Source organism: Motacilla alba, chromosome 4A (assembly GCF_015832195.1).
Source record: "Motacilla alba alba isolate MOTALB_02 chromosome 4A, Motacilla_alba_V1.0_pri, whole genome shotgun sequence".
Taxonomy (NCBI): Eukaryota; Metazoa; Chordata; class Aves; order Passeriformes; family Motacillidae; genus Motacilla; species Motacilla alba.
This window is the reverse complement of record NC_052045.1, coordinates 17,240,215-17,257,125: the sequence shown is the minus strand read 5'-3', so window position 1 is coordinate 17,257,125 and position 16,911 is coordinate 17,240,215. Positions and strand designations below refer to the sequence as shown.

The 16,911-nt window shown below is 49.3% G+C and overlaps 1 protein-coding gene across 2 annotated transcripts in view; it reads left to right on the top strand.

Moving 5' to 3' along the window:
- Positions 1–15,949, top strand: part of LOC119695155 (gamma-aminobutyric acid receptor subunit beta-4) — a 76,417-nt gene extending 60,468 nt beyond the window's left edge. Inside the window, exons 5-9 of one of the 2 annotated variants that reach the window (XM_038123097.1) lie at positions 5,078–5,160; positions 9,233–9,370; positions 10,826–10,978; positions 13,612–13,868; positions 15,285–15,949. In XM_038123097.1, coding sequence (XP_037979025.1) covers positions 5,078–5,160; positions 9,233–9,370; positions 10,826–10,978; positions 13,612–13,868; positions 15,285–15,662 — 1,009 coding nt within the window. In that variant the 3' untranslated portion in view covers positions 15,663–15,949. The remainder of the gene's footprint in view (positions 1–5,077; positions 5,161–9,232; positions 9,371–10,825; positions 10,979–13,611; positions 13,869–15,284) is intronic. The other variant, XM_038123098.1, reaches the window with a different exon arrangement.
- Positions 15,950–16,911: the final 962 nt, after the last annotated feature.

The following is a 16,911-nucleotide window of genomic DNA, read 5'->3' as shown; positions in this document are numbered from 1 at the left end:
AGGGTGAATGGGTGGCCAAGGGCTTTCAGAGCCTGCAGCAGAGGGAGGTGTGGCTGGGGCAGGAGTGGAATGCACAGTTCCCCTGAAGGTGCCCAGCACCAGGGAAAGGGGGAGGCGGAAAGGAGACCCTGGACCACAGCAGGGTTTAATGGCAGCTTGGAGCTCTATGCTGCTCTATGCCTCTGCACTTATATAATCATTCTAAATAAGACAGAAGAAGCCATTAATAAGTAAACAGTGATGAGGAGGATCAGAGGGAGAATGAAATGGCTGGTGGTGTTCATGTCAGAGAACTGAAATATTTGTGGAGAACTGATGGTTTGCAGCAACCTGAGCGCTCCCTTTTGAGCTGCAGCTGTGGTGGGGCCATGCTCTGCTGCTGCCAGGCTCGGTGCAGAGCAGCAGTCGAGGTTGCACCACGCTCCCCATGCCAGCATCTGCTCTGGCCATACAAGCTTCAAGAGGGCAAAGCTTTCCTCATTGCAACAATCAGACACCCAGAACTAGCCCTGTGTGACTTAGAGCTCCATGAATGTTTTTCTAGAGGTGCTCTCTACGTCTCCTGGGGACGAGGGCACTCTCCAGAGTGAGGTATCCACGCTGCTTTGCCTTCTGCTTGATCCACTCAATGCAAGCAGAGAAGGGGATCTCCATTAGCCTTCCTGAGCTGCTCAACATCTCATCCATGTCCCTTTTTTCCTTTTTTCTTCTTATTTTTTGGTGAGATGCAAGGTTCTTTCTCCAGAGCAGTCTCCCCCCAGATGAACCGTGTTTGCCTGCCAGCTGTGCACTGGAGTAGCAGGGCAGTCAGGCCTTGGCTACTGGGATGGCACAACCGCCTACAGACCTCAGGAGAAACAATTAGGGCCAAGGGCACAAATACCTTCTTTTGTTTGTTGGGAAGGAGCTGTAAAGGCTGTGAGGAGCTGACCCCAAGGCCTGTTGGGTGGGCAGGGACTGGGGGAGGGAAGGGGAGCTGGAAGGTGCTGTGGTGGTGGCCGGGCTCGGTGTGGAAGGCGCTGGACGCTTCGCTGAGCACGCGGCGCGGGAGAGCCGCTCCCCTCCACGGGCAGTGTCTCTGTGAATCGCCGTCAAAGCAGATGAAATTTCACACCACACAAATTTCTGAATTTAAAAGGGGAGGGAGGTGGGTAGAGAAGCAGGAGAGGAGGAGGGGGAGGGAGAAGATGCGGGCTGGCCGGGCGCCAGCGCCTCATGCTAGCGCCACGGGGAAGGTGGCATCCTTCCCTGGCGTTCCCTCTGGTCCCCGTGCTCCCTGCTCCCTTTCACTGTGCTCACGTCTTCTGGAGGCAGTGTGCTCTGTCTAGAGCTGTTTACAGGATGATGGTTTGTTCCCTGTCTCCTCATCTCCCTGCTCACTGAGTGAGTATCCGCTCCTCTGCTTTCCCTCTTTTAACCTCTCGTTCTCCTCCGGCTCTTCCTCTCCAGGCTGCTTTACCCCGTGCATCCCCTGATCATCCTCCTGTCTTCCCTTACCCTGCTGCTCTGTCCTGTGCTCTCTGCTCTCCTCTCTGTGATCTCCACTCCTGCCTTCCCTAGCTGTGCTCATGCCATCATCTCTCCTCATTTTTCCACCTCTTACTTTCCTTCCACCTTGATTTTCTCTTAGCCCTGTTGAGACAGGAGCTCCTGAGTGTCACCCCGCATCCATCCCCCTATCCTGTCCTCCCCATGCAGTCTCCCATGTGCCAAGCAAACCCATCTCTTCACACAACAGCTCAGAGCCTATCAAGGTAATACATTTGTAATCATGAAAGAATGAGGCAAAGGTTGGTCCTGTGGCCTTCTGGACCAGAGGTGGCACGTGCTGTGACCCCAAAAGGTCACAGGGGTGACTGAGTTTTGCTCACGCTCCCCTTTGACTGCAAGAAGTGTATGAAGCCTCTCATCCCTCCATGAGTCCCACCTGCCCTGGGTACACAGCCACCAAAGGAGCTGAAGAAATTCTCCTTGGCCTCTCTAGGAGCAGGTGAATGGTGACTCTTCAAGCAGGGTCTATCAAAGGGAGGTTGGTGTCCAGGATACTTCATAAGATCTGAAGTCTAAAGAATCAAACACCTCCATCTCTCTGGGATACACCACCTGCTTTACCCCAAGCAGGGTTGGTTTATCAGAGTTTAGGAAGCCCTGAGCTGGACCTGGTGCCCCCAACCAGCTGCCTCTTGAATCTTGTTCCACCCAGGCCCCCACGCCTGGTGGTCCTGCAGTGCTGGTGTCCCTGGGCTGGGCAGGCACTGCAGGTGAAATGCTCTGGACGAGCAGGTGGCTACAGCCTGGCACAGCTGGGGATGGCTGTGCCACCTCTGCTCAAAAACCGCAGCAAAGCCTGACATGGTTCCAATTTTACCTGTCCAAACAGCTTTATATGGACAGATCACCTGGAGTTTGGGATCTGCATCTAATTGGGGTATCTCTGGAGGATGCTGAGCCACACCGTGTGGATATACCTGCCCTTTAATTGCAAAGAAAGAAATTATCTGTCCTTTTGAGGACAAATGTCCTCCTAATCTTGTTTTTCTCCTTTCTGTCCTACCTGTCCCTTCCTTTTGAATCAACAGGGCTAAATTCTGCCCTGATGTAAATCTCTGTTGATACAAATTGGTGTGATCTTGCAGAAATCATTGGCGTGGCTGTGGATTTATGCCAGCTGCCAGCGTGAGCAGGGCTTGGTGCATGGAGTGTGGTAGCCATATCTCACTGTGTCACGCTCTGCATTTCCAACCAGCACTGCAGGTGATAAGCAAATCCTGGCGAGAGGGTCCCTGTGTGAGCAGAGCAGCCTGCGTGTCCTTTCCGCAGCCAAGCCAGCCAGCCAGCCTGCGATTTTGGGATGGACACTGTGCAAAGGTTTTACCCGCAGGGCTCCACAAATGGGGTGGAAAATTTTCATTTAATACATTTTTTGCATCTCACACTTTAGGGAAAACAGGGAAGCGCGTTTGTGGCCACGATTTCCCAAGGGTGCAGCATAATCCAGGGAGTGGATGCTGTGTGCAGCACAGGGGGATGACTCATCCCACTCCTTGGTCCCTGCGCCCGGCCACCGTGGACTCTGCGCCTCCCACCTTGGGCTTTCCTGCCAAGGTTGCAGCTCCCCTTTTTGTTTGCCCCCAGCACCACAATGCCCAGTTACCCCAGCACAGCAGCAGGATTAGGGTGGGAGAGGCATTGTGCTCCCAGCTGCCCTCCCAGAGCTGCCCAGCTGGGAGGCTGTGAAAGCAATCCACACAAGGGCAAGGCTGCAGTGGTAATTTTTTAAGTGGTTCCTGTCCTGTTGTCCTTCTCCCCCCTCAGAGCTTTCTCCTCCACCCCAAATGCATTCCAGATGAAAGGGTTAAGAGCTCGCCTGGGCCCCCTGCTCGGAGAGAGGGCAGTTGCAGTGTTGTATCTAGACCCAGTGAGGATATATATAAATTCCCTTCGTCTCTTCGGATCTATTTATAGCACGGCAGGCAGTGGCAAAGGCTCTCCTCAAGGCTTCATCTCCTACAAACAGACTTCACAGACAGCAGAGAAGATAAATTTAGCACACGAGATTTCTTAAAGAGCCAGCAGCTCTGTGGGGCTGCCAGCCTGCCCTGCCACAGCCCCTGCCCCGATACCCACACTGGGGCAGCCTCTTCCACCTTCTTCTGTCCTCCCACATTCTTCCCCCCTCCTCCCCATTTCCAATTTTATGCCCAGCTTCTCCTGTATTCTCCCCCTTTCTGATCTCTTTTTCTACCATTGATGTTTTTTGCTTTTTCTTTTCTTTTTCTTTTTTTTCCTTCTCTTTCACTGGTTCGCCATCTCATCCTCCCTGCTTTCTTGTTTTTCTTTTTTTCCCTCTCATTTCTCTCTCCCAGGCCACAGGGCTCAGAAGATAAAGCTTTCTAGTTAACAGTTCACTGGTTATGCCTACATAGTAAAAAATGTGTAGCTTGATTAATGCCTTCCAGATGGTTAATTGAAAAAATAGGGGGAGAATGCAGCAATCTCTCCCCCTCTCCAGCACTCTGCACACATCCATCGCACGGGAAGAAGACTGCATCAAAGGGTGAGGGGAGCAATAGATCTGAGAAACAGGGGCAGCCTGTAAACTCCAGGGCGCTGTTGCCATGCTGGGGAGTTAACTCTGTCCCTGCCTCTCATGCCCTCATCTATGCCAGCCCAAAATCCCCCATCCCAGAGATGTACAATATTCCTTCCTGCACAATGCACACAGACCCTCCTGGCATCCTCAGCTGAACCTCAGCAGGGGCACCACGCTGCCCTGTGCCCTCCCCATGCTCCAACACCCCAAAGCAGCACCCACCCTCATCCTCTCCCCATATTTATTTTTGGGGGGGATGCACACACACCCCCACACACATCCCCCAAGTGCCTTTGATGACCACACAATGATTTGTGCACGGGTGCCTCCGTTAGCGAGGCCGTGGAGCAGGAGGGCTCTGCCAGAGCCCTCTGGGGTTTGGGTTTTGGGTTTGGCAGTGCCAAAGTGAGCACGATGGAGGGGCACGGGGATGGGGGGCTGTAATTAGGGGATTTGGGGCAGCTTGTGAGGGAAGGAGAGTGATAATGTGGTCAGCAATAGGTCACTGTTGGGTGATGGAACCAATCCATCCCCAGCCTCACGGACACATGCCTGCTGTCTCCCTGGTCCACGCTGGCAGCCGCTCCTCTTCCCCCCCGAGCCGGAGCTGTGCCTACTCCCGCGTTCTTTGTATCTCTCCAGGGAGAGGCAGAGCAGGCACACAGATCCCTCCCCACCCCGTTAATAGAGATGCTGCCTTGCTGACGTGAGTCACGGAGGGTTTGTGCCGTGCCATTGGGGGTGAGCCGCATCAGCCCCCCGCCCTGCACACCTCCCACCCCGGATATCTCCCTGGTTTCCAGGGAAACAGCGGCCCCAAATGCTGCCTGACTTCCACTTCTGCCTTTCATTTCTCCCTTTTTTCCTTTTTTTTTTTTTTTTTTTTTTTTTTTTTTTTTTTTTTTTGGGGGTAAGAAAGAAAGCAGACATAACAGATTTTTTTTTTTTAATTTTATTGTATTTTTATCCCTCTTCCCCTTTCAGGATCACCACCACGGCTGCCTGCATGATGGACCTGCGGAGGTACCCGCTGGACCAGCAGAACTGCACGCTGGAGATCGAGAGCTGTGCGTATGCCTCGGGCACATCCCCCGCCACGCGGTGCCACCTGATGCCACCCTCCCTGGCCACAGCTCCCCGCTCCTGGGAATGCCTCCCAGGGCTACCACAGCACCAGGCTCCTCACCCATGGGGGAAATTCCCGGGAAAATGGAGCTCTAGCAGCAGCCTGGGCATTAAAATCAGTCTCAGGAGAGTGGGAGAAGCCTCCCTTAGCCTTAAGGAAGCCATGGGAAGCTGTCCTTACTCATGGCTGGCTCCACTCCATGTGGGAGGTGGCACTCAAGCCCTCATCCTTGCTTGGATTTTCCCTGGACGCCCGTGGAAATCCTCTTCCAGCTGTGCTGGCAGAGGAGGTCCAGCTCTCCTGATAAAAATGCACAGCAGGCTCCCTCCAGGGCTGTCCAGGGCAGCAGAGCTCCCGGTGCAGCCTCGGGAGATCATCCGGGAACTGCTCCTTCCATCAGGGAGGGATCTCAGAACTGCTCCTTCCACCAGGGAGGGATCTGGGAACTGCTCCTTCCATCAGGGAGGGATCTCAGAACTGCTCCTTCCATCAGAGAGATCTGGGAACTGCTCCTTCCATCAGGGAGGGATCTCAGAACTGCTCCTTCCATCAGGGAGGGATCTGGGAACTGCTCCTTCCATCAGGGAGGGATCTCAGAACTGCTCCTTCCATCAGGGAGGGATCTGGGAACTGCTCCTTCCATCAGGGAGCTCCCACAGCACCTTGGCTGGGAGCTGCCCTCCCCATCCTACCCATGCTGGGTCACGGGATGGAAATGAGGTCCTGCTGCAGGCACCAGGGCCAGAATGTCATTTCTGCCACTCCTCAGCAGTTTGGGAACAGTTTACATTAGAACCAAGCAAACAGAAGCAGGGAATTACCCACAGTTCCCCGTGTTGTGATTTTGTTCTTAATGGGTCATGTCAAGCCAATTTGTTCATCAAAGCTACATTTCCTCACAATATTCCTGAGACCCAGGCCAAGATGAAGAGATCCAGTTGTTTCCTCCCTCAGAGCTTTTGTCTTTTACACACTTGCACATTCGCAATCTGCAGGGCTCCATTTTCTTTACTTCCCCTTGACTCTGGAACATCAATCCTTTCAGGACTGGATTATAAAACCAATGTATTAAAAAAAACCAAAACTGACCCAAACCTCAGAGAAAAACCCCTTTTCTGACGCAGGGTGCTGGGTTTGGGGAGCAGCTGGGGGCTCTTACCTGTGGGAGATAAGCACTGCCTGTTGATCCCATCCCTCCACCCCAAAAATAACCCTAACCACGTATACCCTGCCTATCTGTGTGCCAGGATCCAACAAAAACCTGATGAGGCAGGCTGCAAACAGGCTGCTAATCTGGCATTTTAAGACGTCACATCAATACTTTTCAATATTTCAGATGGAAATGACTTGTCTTTGTGAAAGTTCGTTTACTTTTTAGAAGTAAAATGGAAATTTGGTTTTCTCTTTAAAGCTAGAAATCAAAGTGAAGCATTTATTTTTAGACCAAGCAACCTTTCCCTTTAGAAACACTTTTTAAAAATGGTTTCATGAAAAACATGCTTGATTTCATATTGCATAATGCCATAATAAAAAAATTAAAATACAAGAATTGGTACCCAACACCAGCAGGTCATAGAATAAATGGAATAGAGCTAGTTAACTGTGAGATCTCCTAAAATTAGTTACTGCAATTTGACATTTTCATTGCTGATCAGGAAGTAAATTTGAAGTCACTGCTGTTAAATTTGTGGATGATGAAGATAGCAGCGTGCGGGGCTTCGCTGGCTGCGCATTTGAATCCTTCCCAATGGGAATCCATCCGGAAGGGCTTTGAGCACAGCCCCGTGCAGAGCTCTGGGCCTGTGTGCAGGGCTGCAGGGCCATCCCCAGGGGCCACACGGGGAGCTGAGGGAGGCACCACGGCTGGAGGCTCTGTGGCTCTGGCAGGAAGGGCTGAGCGAGCCCTGTTATATAAACCTGGGGAGCCGTGAGTCAGAGCTCGGCACTGATTGGCCTCTGAACATGTCACTGGGATGGGGAAACGGGCTCTGTCTGTGTTTGGGTGCCAAAATTTAGGGAGGAAGCAGAGAAATCGGAAGAGGTTGAGGGAAGATGCTGAAAAGCGGTTCAGGGGCTGGAGCAGATGTTGTGCAGCGAGTGAGAAACCTCAACAGCTCAGTGTGGTTTGTTTACTGCAAAAGAGGTGCAGAGGTGAATTGTTTCCAGGCTGGGCTCACCTCTGCAGAGGGGGAACGCTGGGGGAAAGGGCTCAGGAACCTCCTGGAGAAATTGGGAACAACCACGGGAGCCTGAGGGTCTGAGCCAGATGAATTCCCGTGGGAAACGGTACACAGTGTTTCTGAGCTGGGAGGGTGCTGGAGCTGCTGGAATCAGCGGGAGTGGGGGGACCTGGCTGTTTCCTGCTCCTTCCAGCCTGGGGCTGAGTGATGCAAACACAGGTGCTATGCACAGAGCTGGTGTGTGAGGAGGATAACCCAAGGGTCCTGAAGCCCTGTGGGCTCGAAGGTGTGAGGGTTTACCACTCTGGCAGCAGGAACATGCCAGCTGGGGGAGGAGGTGGAGCCCTGGCTTAGCTGATTTCCATCAGAAGCAGATGTGGCATGGCATTTGGAAGATTGGGTTTGTATTTTGGCACCCATGAATAAGCGCAGTAATGAGTGAGAGCGCAGGATGTGGGCCTGGAGACCGCACAGTCATCAAATAATTCTGTTTGGGAAGACACCTCGGGGTGTCTCTAGTCCAGCCTGCAGCTCAAAGCAGGGTCAGCTGTGAGATCAGAGCAGACTGCTGAGCCCTTTGTCCACTCAGCAGCTTCAGGATGACACTGTCCTCCAAGGTTCACCTCTGATCTGGGGTAACCCTGAGCTCCCAAAAAGACTTTCTCCTCCGTGCTGCATTCAAGAGCTCCTCATTGCCCTGATGCCAGGTGCTGGGTGTGGTGGCACTCTCCTGAGTGGCTGTGAGCCTGGCGTGGCCTGTGCTGCCAGGGTGGGTGGCTAAGGCAGGCTGCTGTGCTGCAGTGCAGGTGCTGAACACGAGCTGTCTGTGGGCACAGGTGGGGCTCATGCTTTGAAGGCAGCCTTGCCCCGAGCTGCCCCAAAGCCTGGTCATTTCTTACTGCTCCCAGGAAGCTTTACTGAGAATCTGAGGCCACCCTTGTGCAGCTACAGCCAAAGGGCTTCAAAACACACAATTGATTTTCAAGTTGTGATGAATCCTTGCCCCAAGGACAGGGCAGGGCCATGGACATGGCACTGGTGGGTGAGGGGTTTCCTGGTTCCATCCCCTTGGCCTCATTCCCCACGAGTCCAGAGCACTTGTGTGTCACATTTCCAGCCTATGCAGCCCTGTCCACCACCTATATTTTGGGGTTAAAGCAAGAAGCTTGGCTGAGTTAGCAAACCCATTGCCCTGAAGTGTAAGGGATGAATATTTGAGGCTGGCTCCCCTTCCTCTCTTCTCTCATTACTGCTCTTCTCAACTTGGTAAAACAGCCCCCAGCCTCAGAGACTCTGTTCACTTCTTGGATCTGAATTTTGACTGAGAAGACTTAGAAAAGGGAGGTGCTCTGATCTTCAAACTTCTTTTCAACTGCTGCTGCAGATCTTCTCTCTGGGAATTTTTAATTCTGAGCTGCCCCGTTTCCCCAGTCCCACCAGTCTGTACTGTGTAGTCTCCCTCTCCTGGTAAAAGGAGGCAGTTTTTAAAAAGCAAAATGCTGTGTTTGGTGCATTTGACAGAGGCTCACAGTGCACAAGTCCCTGTCATGTCAGCTATGGAGATCACATTGTGCAAGTCAAGGCTGGATGGACCACGCCTCACCTTTGCTCTGAATTCTAGCCAAAAGTGGGAGTCCTGGCCAATTTTTCCTCTTCTCCTGGGGACTGTATTGCCAGGCTCAGCTGAAGAAGGAAAGTACACCATCAGGGAGAGGCTGGGCTTGGTGTGGGCTTTCTTTTGGACCTTTTCCAGGTCACCTTAGTGCAAATGGAGGTATCCTCTGATCCAGCCTGTCAGCTCAGCTCTCCCTGTGTGCTCCTTCCTCCCTGCAGATGGTTACACGGTGGATGACATTGTCTTCTTCTGGCAAGGGAATGACTCTGCTGTCACGGGGATGGAGGTGCTGGAGCTGCCCCAGTTCACCATCATCGAGCAGAGGCTGGTCAGCAGGGAAGTGGTCTTCACCACTGGTGAGTCTCTGGTGAAGGGGTGCATGGAAGGGGCAAACCTGCTGCTGATCAACTGGTCTGAATCCCTCTGATTCAGATGCTGGGGGACTATCTCAGGATCTGGGCTTCACCTTGGGGTTCCTCTAATAAAAAGTGTCTTCTGCACCCACCAGCTTTGCTTTTTTTTTTTTCTTTCTTCTTTTTTGCCTTTTTTTTTTTTTTTTTTGGGGTCTGCTTCTTATCAAAGACTTTCAGGATAATTTTCCCCACTGCATTTTTTCCCATTTCTTAGTCAAAATAATGAGTGAGCTCTGAACCTCTTCAGAAGGTTCTCAGCCTTCATCTGATTTTTATGTGGTTTACATCTGGGTCTCAAAGGTAATGTAGGTGCAATAGTAAGGAGAAAATATATCCATTGAGAAGCAAGTGGGCTATGAAATGAGGCAAACCCATCTGTATATGGCAATAAAAAGGTTGGGAGAGAATACCTGGACGACTCAGATGCTGCCAGCTGGAAAGTTGGAGGGGGTTGGATTCTGGTTGCTGGTCTGAGGTGGAGTTCACTGCCAAAACAGCACAGCACACACCTGTCAGAAAAAGACTGGTGAAATACTGTGTTCAAGCCATACAAGTGGCACATGGTGGTGAGAGAACAATACCTCCTTTTCCCCAGTCTACATCCTTGATGGTTTAAAACTGCTGTTTTCTTGTTACTTTAGCTGCCAACCAGGATTATACCCATATTTCAGGCTCCTGTGTTGCCTGAGGGACAGAGGTGGGCAGGAGAAATGATTTGGACTTTGTCTCACAGCAATGAAAGAGGCACTGCTTTGTCCCTGTCAAAATTAGGCTGCTCCAGTGGAAGGACTGTAAAAAGTACTTATTGTCCTCACTATCCTCATTAGGTTTGGTAAAAGATTAGGAGGAAGTTGCAACAACTTGAAAATAATAAAAAAGAGACCTTCAAATTAACTAACAGTACTCTATTTGCATATGAATTTGCCCAGTCTGACCATAACCCATTTTTAGAACAGCATGGGAAAAATATGATTCAGATCTTCATTGCTGTTTGGAGGCAGAGCTGGCACACGAAACATTGGAAAATCATCTTGTGGCACCCAAATATAGGGTTAAAGTCTCCTGTGTAAGCCTTCATCATATTGGCTGGCACCACAACAGCAATTCCAGCACTGAACAGCCATTCTCTCATGATGGCTGATATAATATAATAATGTAACTTATGTAGAGTTTCCTTTCTTCTTAATACTCTGGGGCAACTGAGCAGATTCTGAAGGGACCCCTTGCAAAAACTGACCAGTCTGCAAAACCAGCTGCAGAAACCAGGAGATTTCTCATTATTCCTGCCTCTTGAGAAATTTTTCCAAACAAAATTTCAATTCCTAACCTAAGCTCTTAGCACAAATCCAGCCTTGGCCTCCTCTCACACCACATCCTCCTTTGATGTCTCACTGGCAGGTTCGTATCTGCGCTTATCCTTGAGTTTCAGGATTAAGAGGAACATTGGTTACTTCATCCTGCAGACCTACATGCCATCCATCCTCATCACCATCCTGTCCTGGGTCTCCTTCTGGATCAACTATGATGCTTCTGCTGCACGAGTGGCACTGGGTATGGACTTTTTTTTTGTATTTTGGAGGTGTTTTCTTGAGGGAGATCAGCTGTAACAAAGAAAATCCTTTTTCTTTATGAGGTAGCAATTGAGCAAGTCTGTCAAAGTTGTCATTCCAAATGGAGATAATTTTTTTTCTGAGAAAAACATTAAATTTTCAAATTGTTTTGTTTTGTTTTGTTTTTGTTTATCAGTACCTCCCAAACTGGAGTGTGTTTTATTTGAATCAGTAAAAGTCCTACCAAAAATGTCCTGGGTGTGAGTTTAAACTCTCTAAACAGAAATGTAGATGGCTACTGATTCTCAGGAACGTGGGACCCTGACATGCCCTGAGTTCCTTCACTCTGGTTTGCACTGGTTTTCTTAAGGAGAGAAATCTGGGCGCCTCTTTGTCAACAGGTGTGCCAGGAGTGGCCAGTTGTATGATTAATGCTGGGGCTGGACAGCCAAAAGGTTGTATGAGAATGGTGAAAAGATGAAAGAACTAAAGGAAGGGGCATTGCAGGTTTTTCTGATAGCTCACACCCCATACAGACACTCTCTGCAGATGAAGGCCTTCATGGCCCAAAGGAAATGTGGGACAGCAGTTAAAGTCCAAGTTCTTCTTTGGCACATGCTCCCCTAAATAGGAATGTTTTCCTATAAGAGGGGGGAAAAATGAGGTCTTTTAACCAACAGAAGGGAAGTGGGGGTGGATGGCAGATGAGGGTTTGGAAGGAGGAACAGAAGAAAGGGGGGATGGCTGGCATAAGAGAATGGGGCTGTGCTACATGAGGGGAAGCTCCCGGGCAATAGGAGACGTAAGGAGGAGCAGGGCTGGGTCTGTGAGTGGGACAAGGCTCAGAGAGGCAGTGCAGCTCAGGTACAGGCTGGGTCTTACAGCAGAGCTTGGGGGCTTCAAGCAGCTCTAGGAGAATGAGTTTGAGAAGACTTGGAGGAGGGGTGGGTTCCACAAAGGTATAAAAGAGGTGATTTGGCTTTGCCTGCTCGGAGAGGCTGGAGCAGGGACACAAGGGAAGAACTTGGTAAATTAAAAGGGCAAGTTGCATTGACAGGAGTGTAATCAGAGAGAGAAGAAAAAGAGACCGTGGCAGACATTGTGGAAGCACAAGCAAGAGGGTGGAGGTGAGATGCACAGCTGTTGAATTTCTGCTGACATCTGGACTCAAAGGAGAAGACAGAAAAAAGAACATTGTAGATCAGAACTGCAACAGTTCTCCCGAAACTATTCCTGACAGTTCTCGACCTAACTTATTCGTAAAAAGCTCCAAAAAAGGAAACTCCACAGCTTCCTCTGGTCACTTTATCTCCAGATTTACCTTCTTGCACAGTCAAAGAGCTCCTCTTTGCCCTAAGTCTCCATTGCAATTTGTCCACTTCTTAATGGAAACATGGAGAACATTCTATTCTCCCTTTCCTTGCCTCAGATTTCTGTATATTTAGACTACTGCCTAAATCTAGACCATATTGTGTGTATATAAATGTATCTCCCTTCTGTTTACCCCGCTGAAGGCTAATAGTTCTTTCGGTCTTTTATCAGGACTGACACCAAAGACACTGAGGGTGAAGGGGAAGCAGGACAAGCTGAGGTCCAGGGTGCACAGAGAGCCATCACTGTAGAGGTGGGGCTGGAACCACAGGAGCAAATTAAGGTCATGGAGATTATTAGAGCTGCCAACAGAGAGATGAAGAGGGAAAAGGGAGAAAAGAAGATCAGTGAGGTAGTAAGAACAGCTAGAGAAGCAGAGGAAGACTGAGTTGAAGGAAAAGTTACTACCCCCAAAAGAAGTGTGAAGGCTTGTTGCCGTGTTTTTGGAGCTGGCAGAAGGCTGTCAGAGAGACAGGTCTGAGGCCACTCTGACAGTCCAGAGAAGGGAAGAGTCTGAGAAGAAGCTGAAGAAGAGGACTGAAGCTGTGAGAGTAATCATAGTGAATCAGGCCTTTGGAACTGAGTAGATGGGGACAAAAGTGTTCACAAAATGCTCATTTAAGATGCAAGAAATGTGAGGAGGCCTAAAAAGGAGAGTGTGAGAACCATGGGAGGAATGTGTACAAGTGATAGCTGATGTAATGAATGGTAAAGCTGGTGAGAGGAAGGTGGGAACTGATGGGGTCAAGGACAGAAGCCTACCAGGCAGGGGAAAAAAAAGAGAATGCCATGAAGAGGAAATCTCTTCACTCTTTCTCAATTCATGGCGTTGGAAAGACACAGCAGCTTATAACCTCATGATGCCAAGGATGCTGAGGCATTCAGTAGCACACAGTGAAGCCTGATGAGTTCACGAAGGAGAAAAAAGGGAGAAGAGGGTGAAAAAGAGCAAAACTGAATGTTTCCTACCACACTGAGAGAAAGAGGGAAGATCAGGGAGACTTAAAGAAACAGGGGTGCTGATCCCCATCATGCTGATGATGCTCGGTTTTGACACTTTCTCCAGCTGTTTGCTGCTGGATCATTTTCTGCAGCAATTTGTAGTGGGCACGTAGACTTAGAATAACGACAGCTTCCTTCCCAGTTGCACTGCTCCCATCCCTCCTGAGGCTGTCCAGCTGGAAGGAGGGACGTGGGAGCTGAGAACAGCATTCCAGGCAACCATCCCACGTGTGTAACAGAGCACCTGCCCTCTCCTCACAGGGGTCACCACGGTGCTTACCATGACAACCATCAACACCCACCTGCGGGAGACTCTCCCCAAGATCCCCTACGTCAAGGCTATTGATGTTTATCTCATGGGCTGCTTCGTCTTCGTGTTCCTGGCCCTCCTGGAATATGCTTTTGTCAACTACATATTCTTCGGGCGAGGGCCGCGGCAGCAGAAGAAGCAAAGCGAGCGCGTCAGCAAGGCCAACAACGAGCGCCACCGCTACGAGGAGAAGAGGGTGAGAGAGCAGGTTTGTCCTCTCCTTTCATTGTGGCAGGAGAATTCAGGGTCTCCACTGGGTGAGCTGTGGAACAGCCTTTGTGCTCATCACGAGAGATGAACCCCGGTTTCCCTTGTCTGGTGATTACTGGGAATTTTTCCGCCTTGGTCATCCTCATCCAGTCACATCAGAGCCCTCCTCTTGCCTGGGGCAGGTGCAGCCAGAAGTCCCTCTGTGGCTTTTGGTCCTCCTGTGTTGGCAGAATCACACTTCCCCCACTAAAAGTTTGCTGCAAGCACAGGTGGCTGCTCCTTCTACCCCAGCAGCAGAGGACAACCCTCAAATGCAGCATGTTCAGAGCTCACAAATGACCCCATCAGGGGTATAGTCACCAAACTCTGGGGAAGAAAAGGAACTCCCCAACACCATCTTTTAAGTATTAATGAGTCAGGCATTACTTCATTCTGGCCAGGATGTGTAGGGAAAATCATTCCAACCACATGTGATTCTTTACCAGAACTTTCATACATTTATATGTTAAAAAAAACCCAAAGAAATTCTCATTCTTTGGTTCTACATTACACAGTTCTTAGTATTTGATCTCCTACTGGCTATTGATTCCTTCAATGCTATTTTTGGTCCTCATTCTTTGACTCTCTTATCAATCTTTCCTCAGACTGGGAACCTGCCAGGGGTTTAATACCTGTTAATGTCTTTCTATCTCCTGTGTGTCTTCTGGCTACTTCCACCCTGTAGATATTAATCTCTCAGAATCTAGGAATCTTCTTTTTGTTGATTGTGGCCTCACCCAGTCAGACTCAAACCCTCGGTGAACAGAATCTTTTGAAGAGAAATCTCAATTTCCACCCCACTTTGGCAAAGGCAAACCAACCCATGACTAAAGTTAATTTTTTATAAGTTACATAATTTCCAACAGTATTGCTCCCCAGAAATCTGTTCAGAATCACCCCTAATGGTACACAGGACACCCAGTATTGTATTTACTGGGAAATATCCTGACGAAGGCAGGAATGATGCATCTGACTCCATGCTCTCAGAAGGCTAATTTATTACTTTATAATACTATGTTATATTAAAGAATACTATACTATACTAAAGAATACAGAAAGGATACTTACTCAATGTTAAAAAGATAATAATGAAAAGTTGTGACTCTTCTCAGAGTCTTGACACAGCTTGGTACTGACTGGCCAAAGAGTCAAAACAATTCACAGCAGAATCCAAAGAAACAATCACCTGTGGGTAAACAATCCCCAAACACATTCTAGACGAGCACAACACAGGAGAAGCAAATGAGATAAGAATAGTTTTCCTTTTCTCTGAGGCTTTTCAGCTCCCCAGGAGAAAAATCCTGGGCAAAGGAATTTTTCCAGAGAATGTGAATGCCACACCCCAGTACCTCTGTGTCTGTGTTCCCCGCTCCAGGTCGACCCTTACGGTAACATCCTCCTCAGCACGCTGGAGATGAACAACGAGCTGCTGGCCACGGACATGATGAGCAGCGTGGGCGACTCTCGAAACTCTGTCATGTCCTTCGAAGGCTCAGGAATCCAGTTCCGCAAGCCGCTGGCCTCTCGGGATGGCTTTGGCCACCACCCGACCCTGGACCGCCACGTCCCGCTGACCCACCACGCCGCCGCCCGCAACCGCGCCAACTGCCGCCTGCGCCGGCGGTCGTCCAAGCTGAAGCTCAAAATCCCAGACCTGACAGACGTCAGCACCATTGACAAGTGGTCACGGATCATTTTTCCAATCACTTTTGGATTCTTCAACCTTGTTTACTGGTTGTACTATGTAAATTGATGCCTGCGGCCTCCGAGAGAGATAATAGGGACAGACACTCAGACAATGACAACACAGGAGTGTTGTGGTCTTTTGGGTTTGGGTTTTACTCTTTACTATCATTGTCATTTATTCCTATGGTTCATTAGATTTATTCTAAGCTTACTCTTCTCTTTTCAGCACATGTAGAACCACGGAGTGTGGGGTGGGGTAAAGGGAGAGAAAGGTACGGGAGGGGGTTTGGTTTCAGGGAGGGATGTGTTTGTCTTGATTTTGGTTTCCTGATGAAGGACTTACACCATTGTAAAAAAAAAAAAAAAACAAAAAGAAAAAAAAACCAAACCAACAAAAACCCCAAAAAAAAAAAAAAAAAGAAAGAAAGAAAAAAGAAAAAAAGACAGAAAAAAAAAAAGAAAAAAACACCAAAAAAAACCCAAAACCAAGAAAAGTTAAAAAAAAAGAGGGGGGAGATTTAAAGAAAATGATTCAAAAACTGGTGGGGGTGATAGGTTATCTTTGGCTGTGCTCACTAATGCTCTATCCTCACTTCCATTTCACTACTGAATTTCATCTTTCACTTTTCAGTCTTATTATATATTTTTAATCTTTCTTCTGTCACTGCTCTTAACCCCTTCATCTTTATTCTTTCACGGATTCATGAGATGATGGGGTTTCATTCTCATGCTATGAGATTTTTCTTTTCTTTTTCTCTCTCTCCCTCTCTCTTGCTTACAAGCCTAAAAGAGTCTTTTAAACCAATAAAAAGAATATTTATTTTGGAAGAGCTGGGAAGGGAAGGGAGGGGAAGACGAGGCAATTATTTGGGAGGGAAGGGGACGTGGGGTTTATGGGAGGGGGGGAGGAGGGAACTTATCAAAACCAAGGCACATTTGCAAGATGCCTTTTTCCACCTTCAGGAGTTTGCAAGCTGTTTTTCCTGTGTGAATGTGCGTGTGTGGAGCATCTGTGTGCGTGTGTGTGTGTGTGTGTGTGTGGGCACGTGTGTCCATGGATGTGTGTGTGCAAGCATGTTTTCTGGGGAGGGGGGCTGGGGAGGGGGGTTTTGTAATATCTTTTGTAGAAAGAGAACACAGATGACATTTAACTGGCAGTGTGTTTGGGGGACGGGGGGAATAGCAGGGGTTTGTTTGCTCATTGCAGCTTCACCAGGTTGGAGGTGGGGTCCCAGCTCCAGAGGCAGAGCTGGGGAGGCAGAGTGTGCAAATTGGCACTTGCTGAGGGAAGAGAGGGATTTGGGGATCAGCAATAG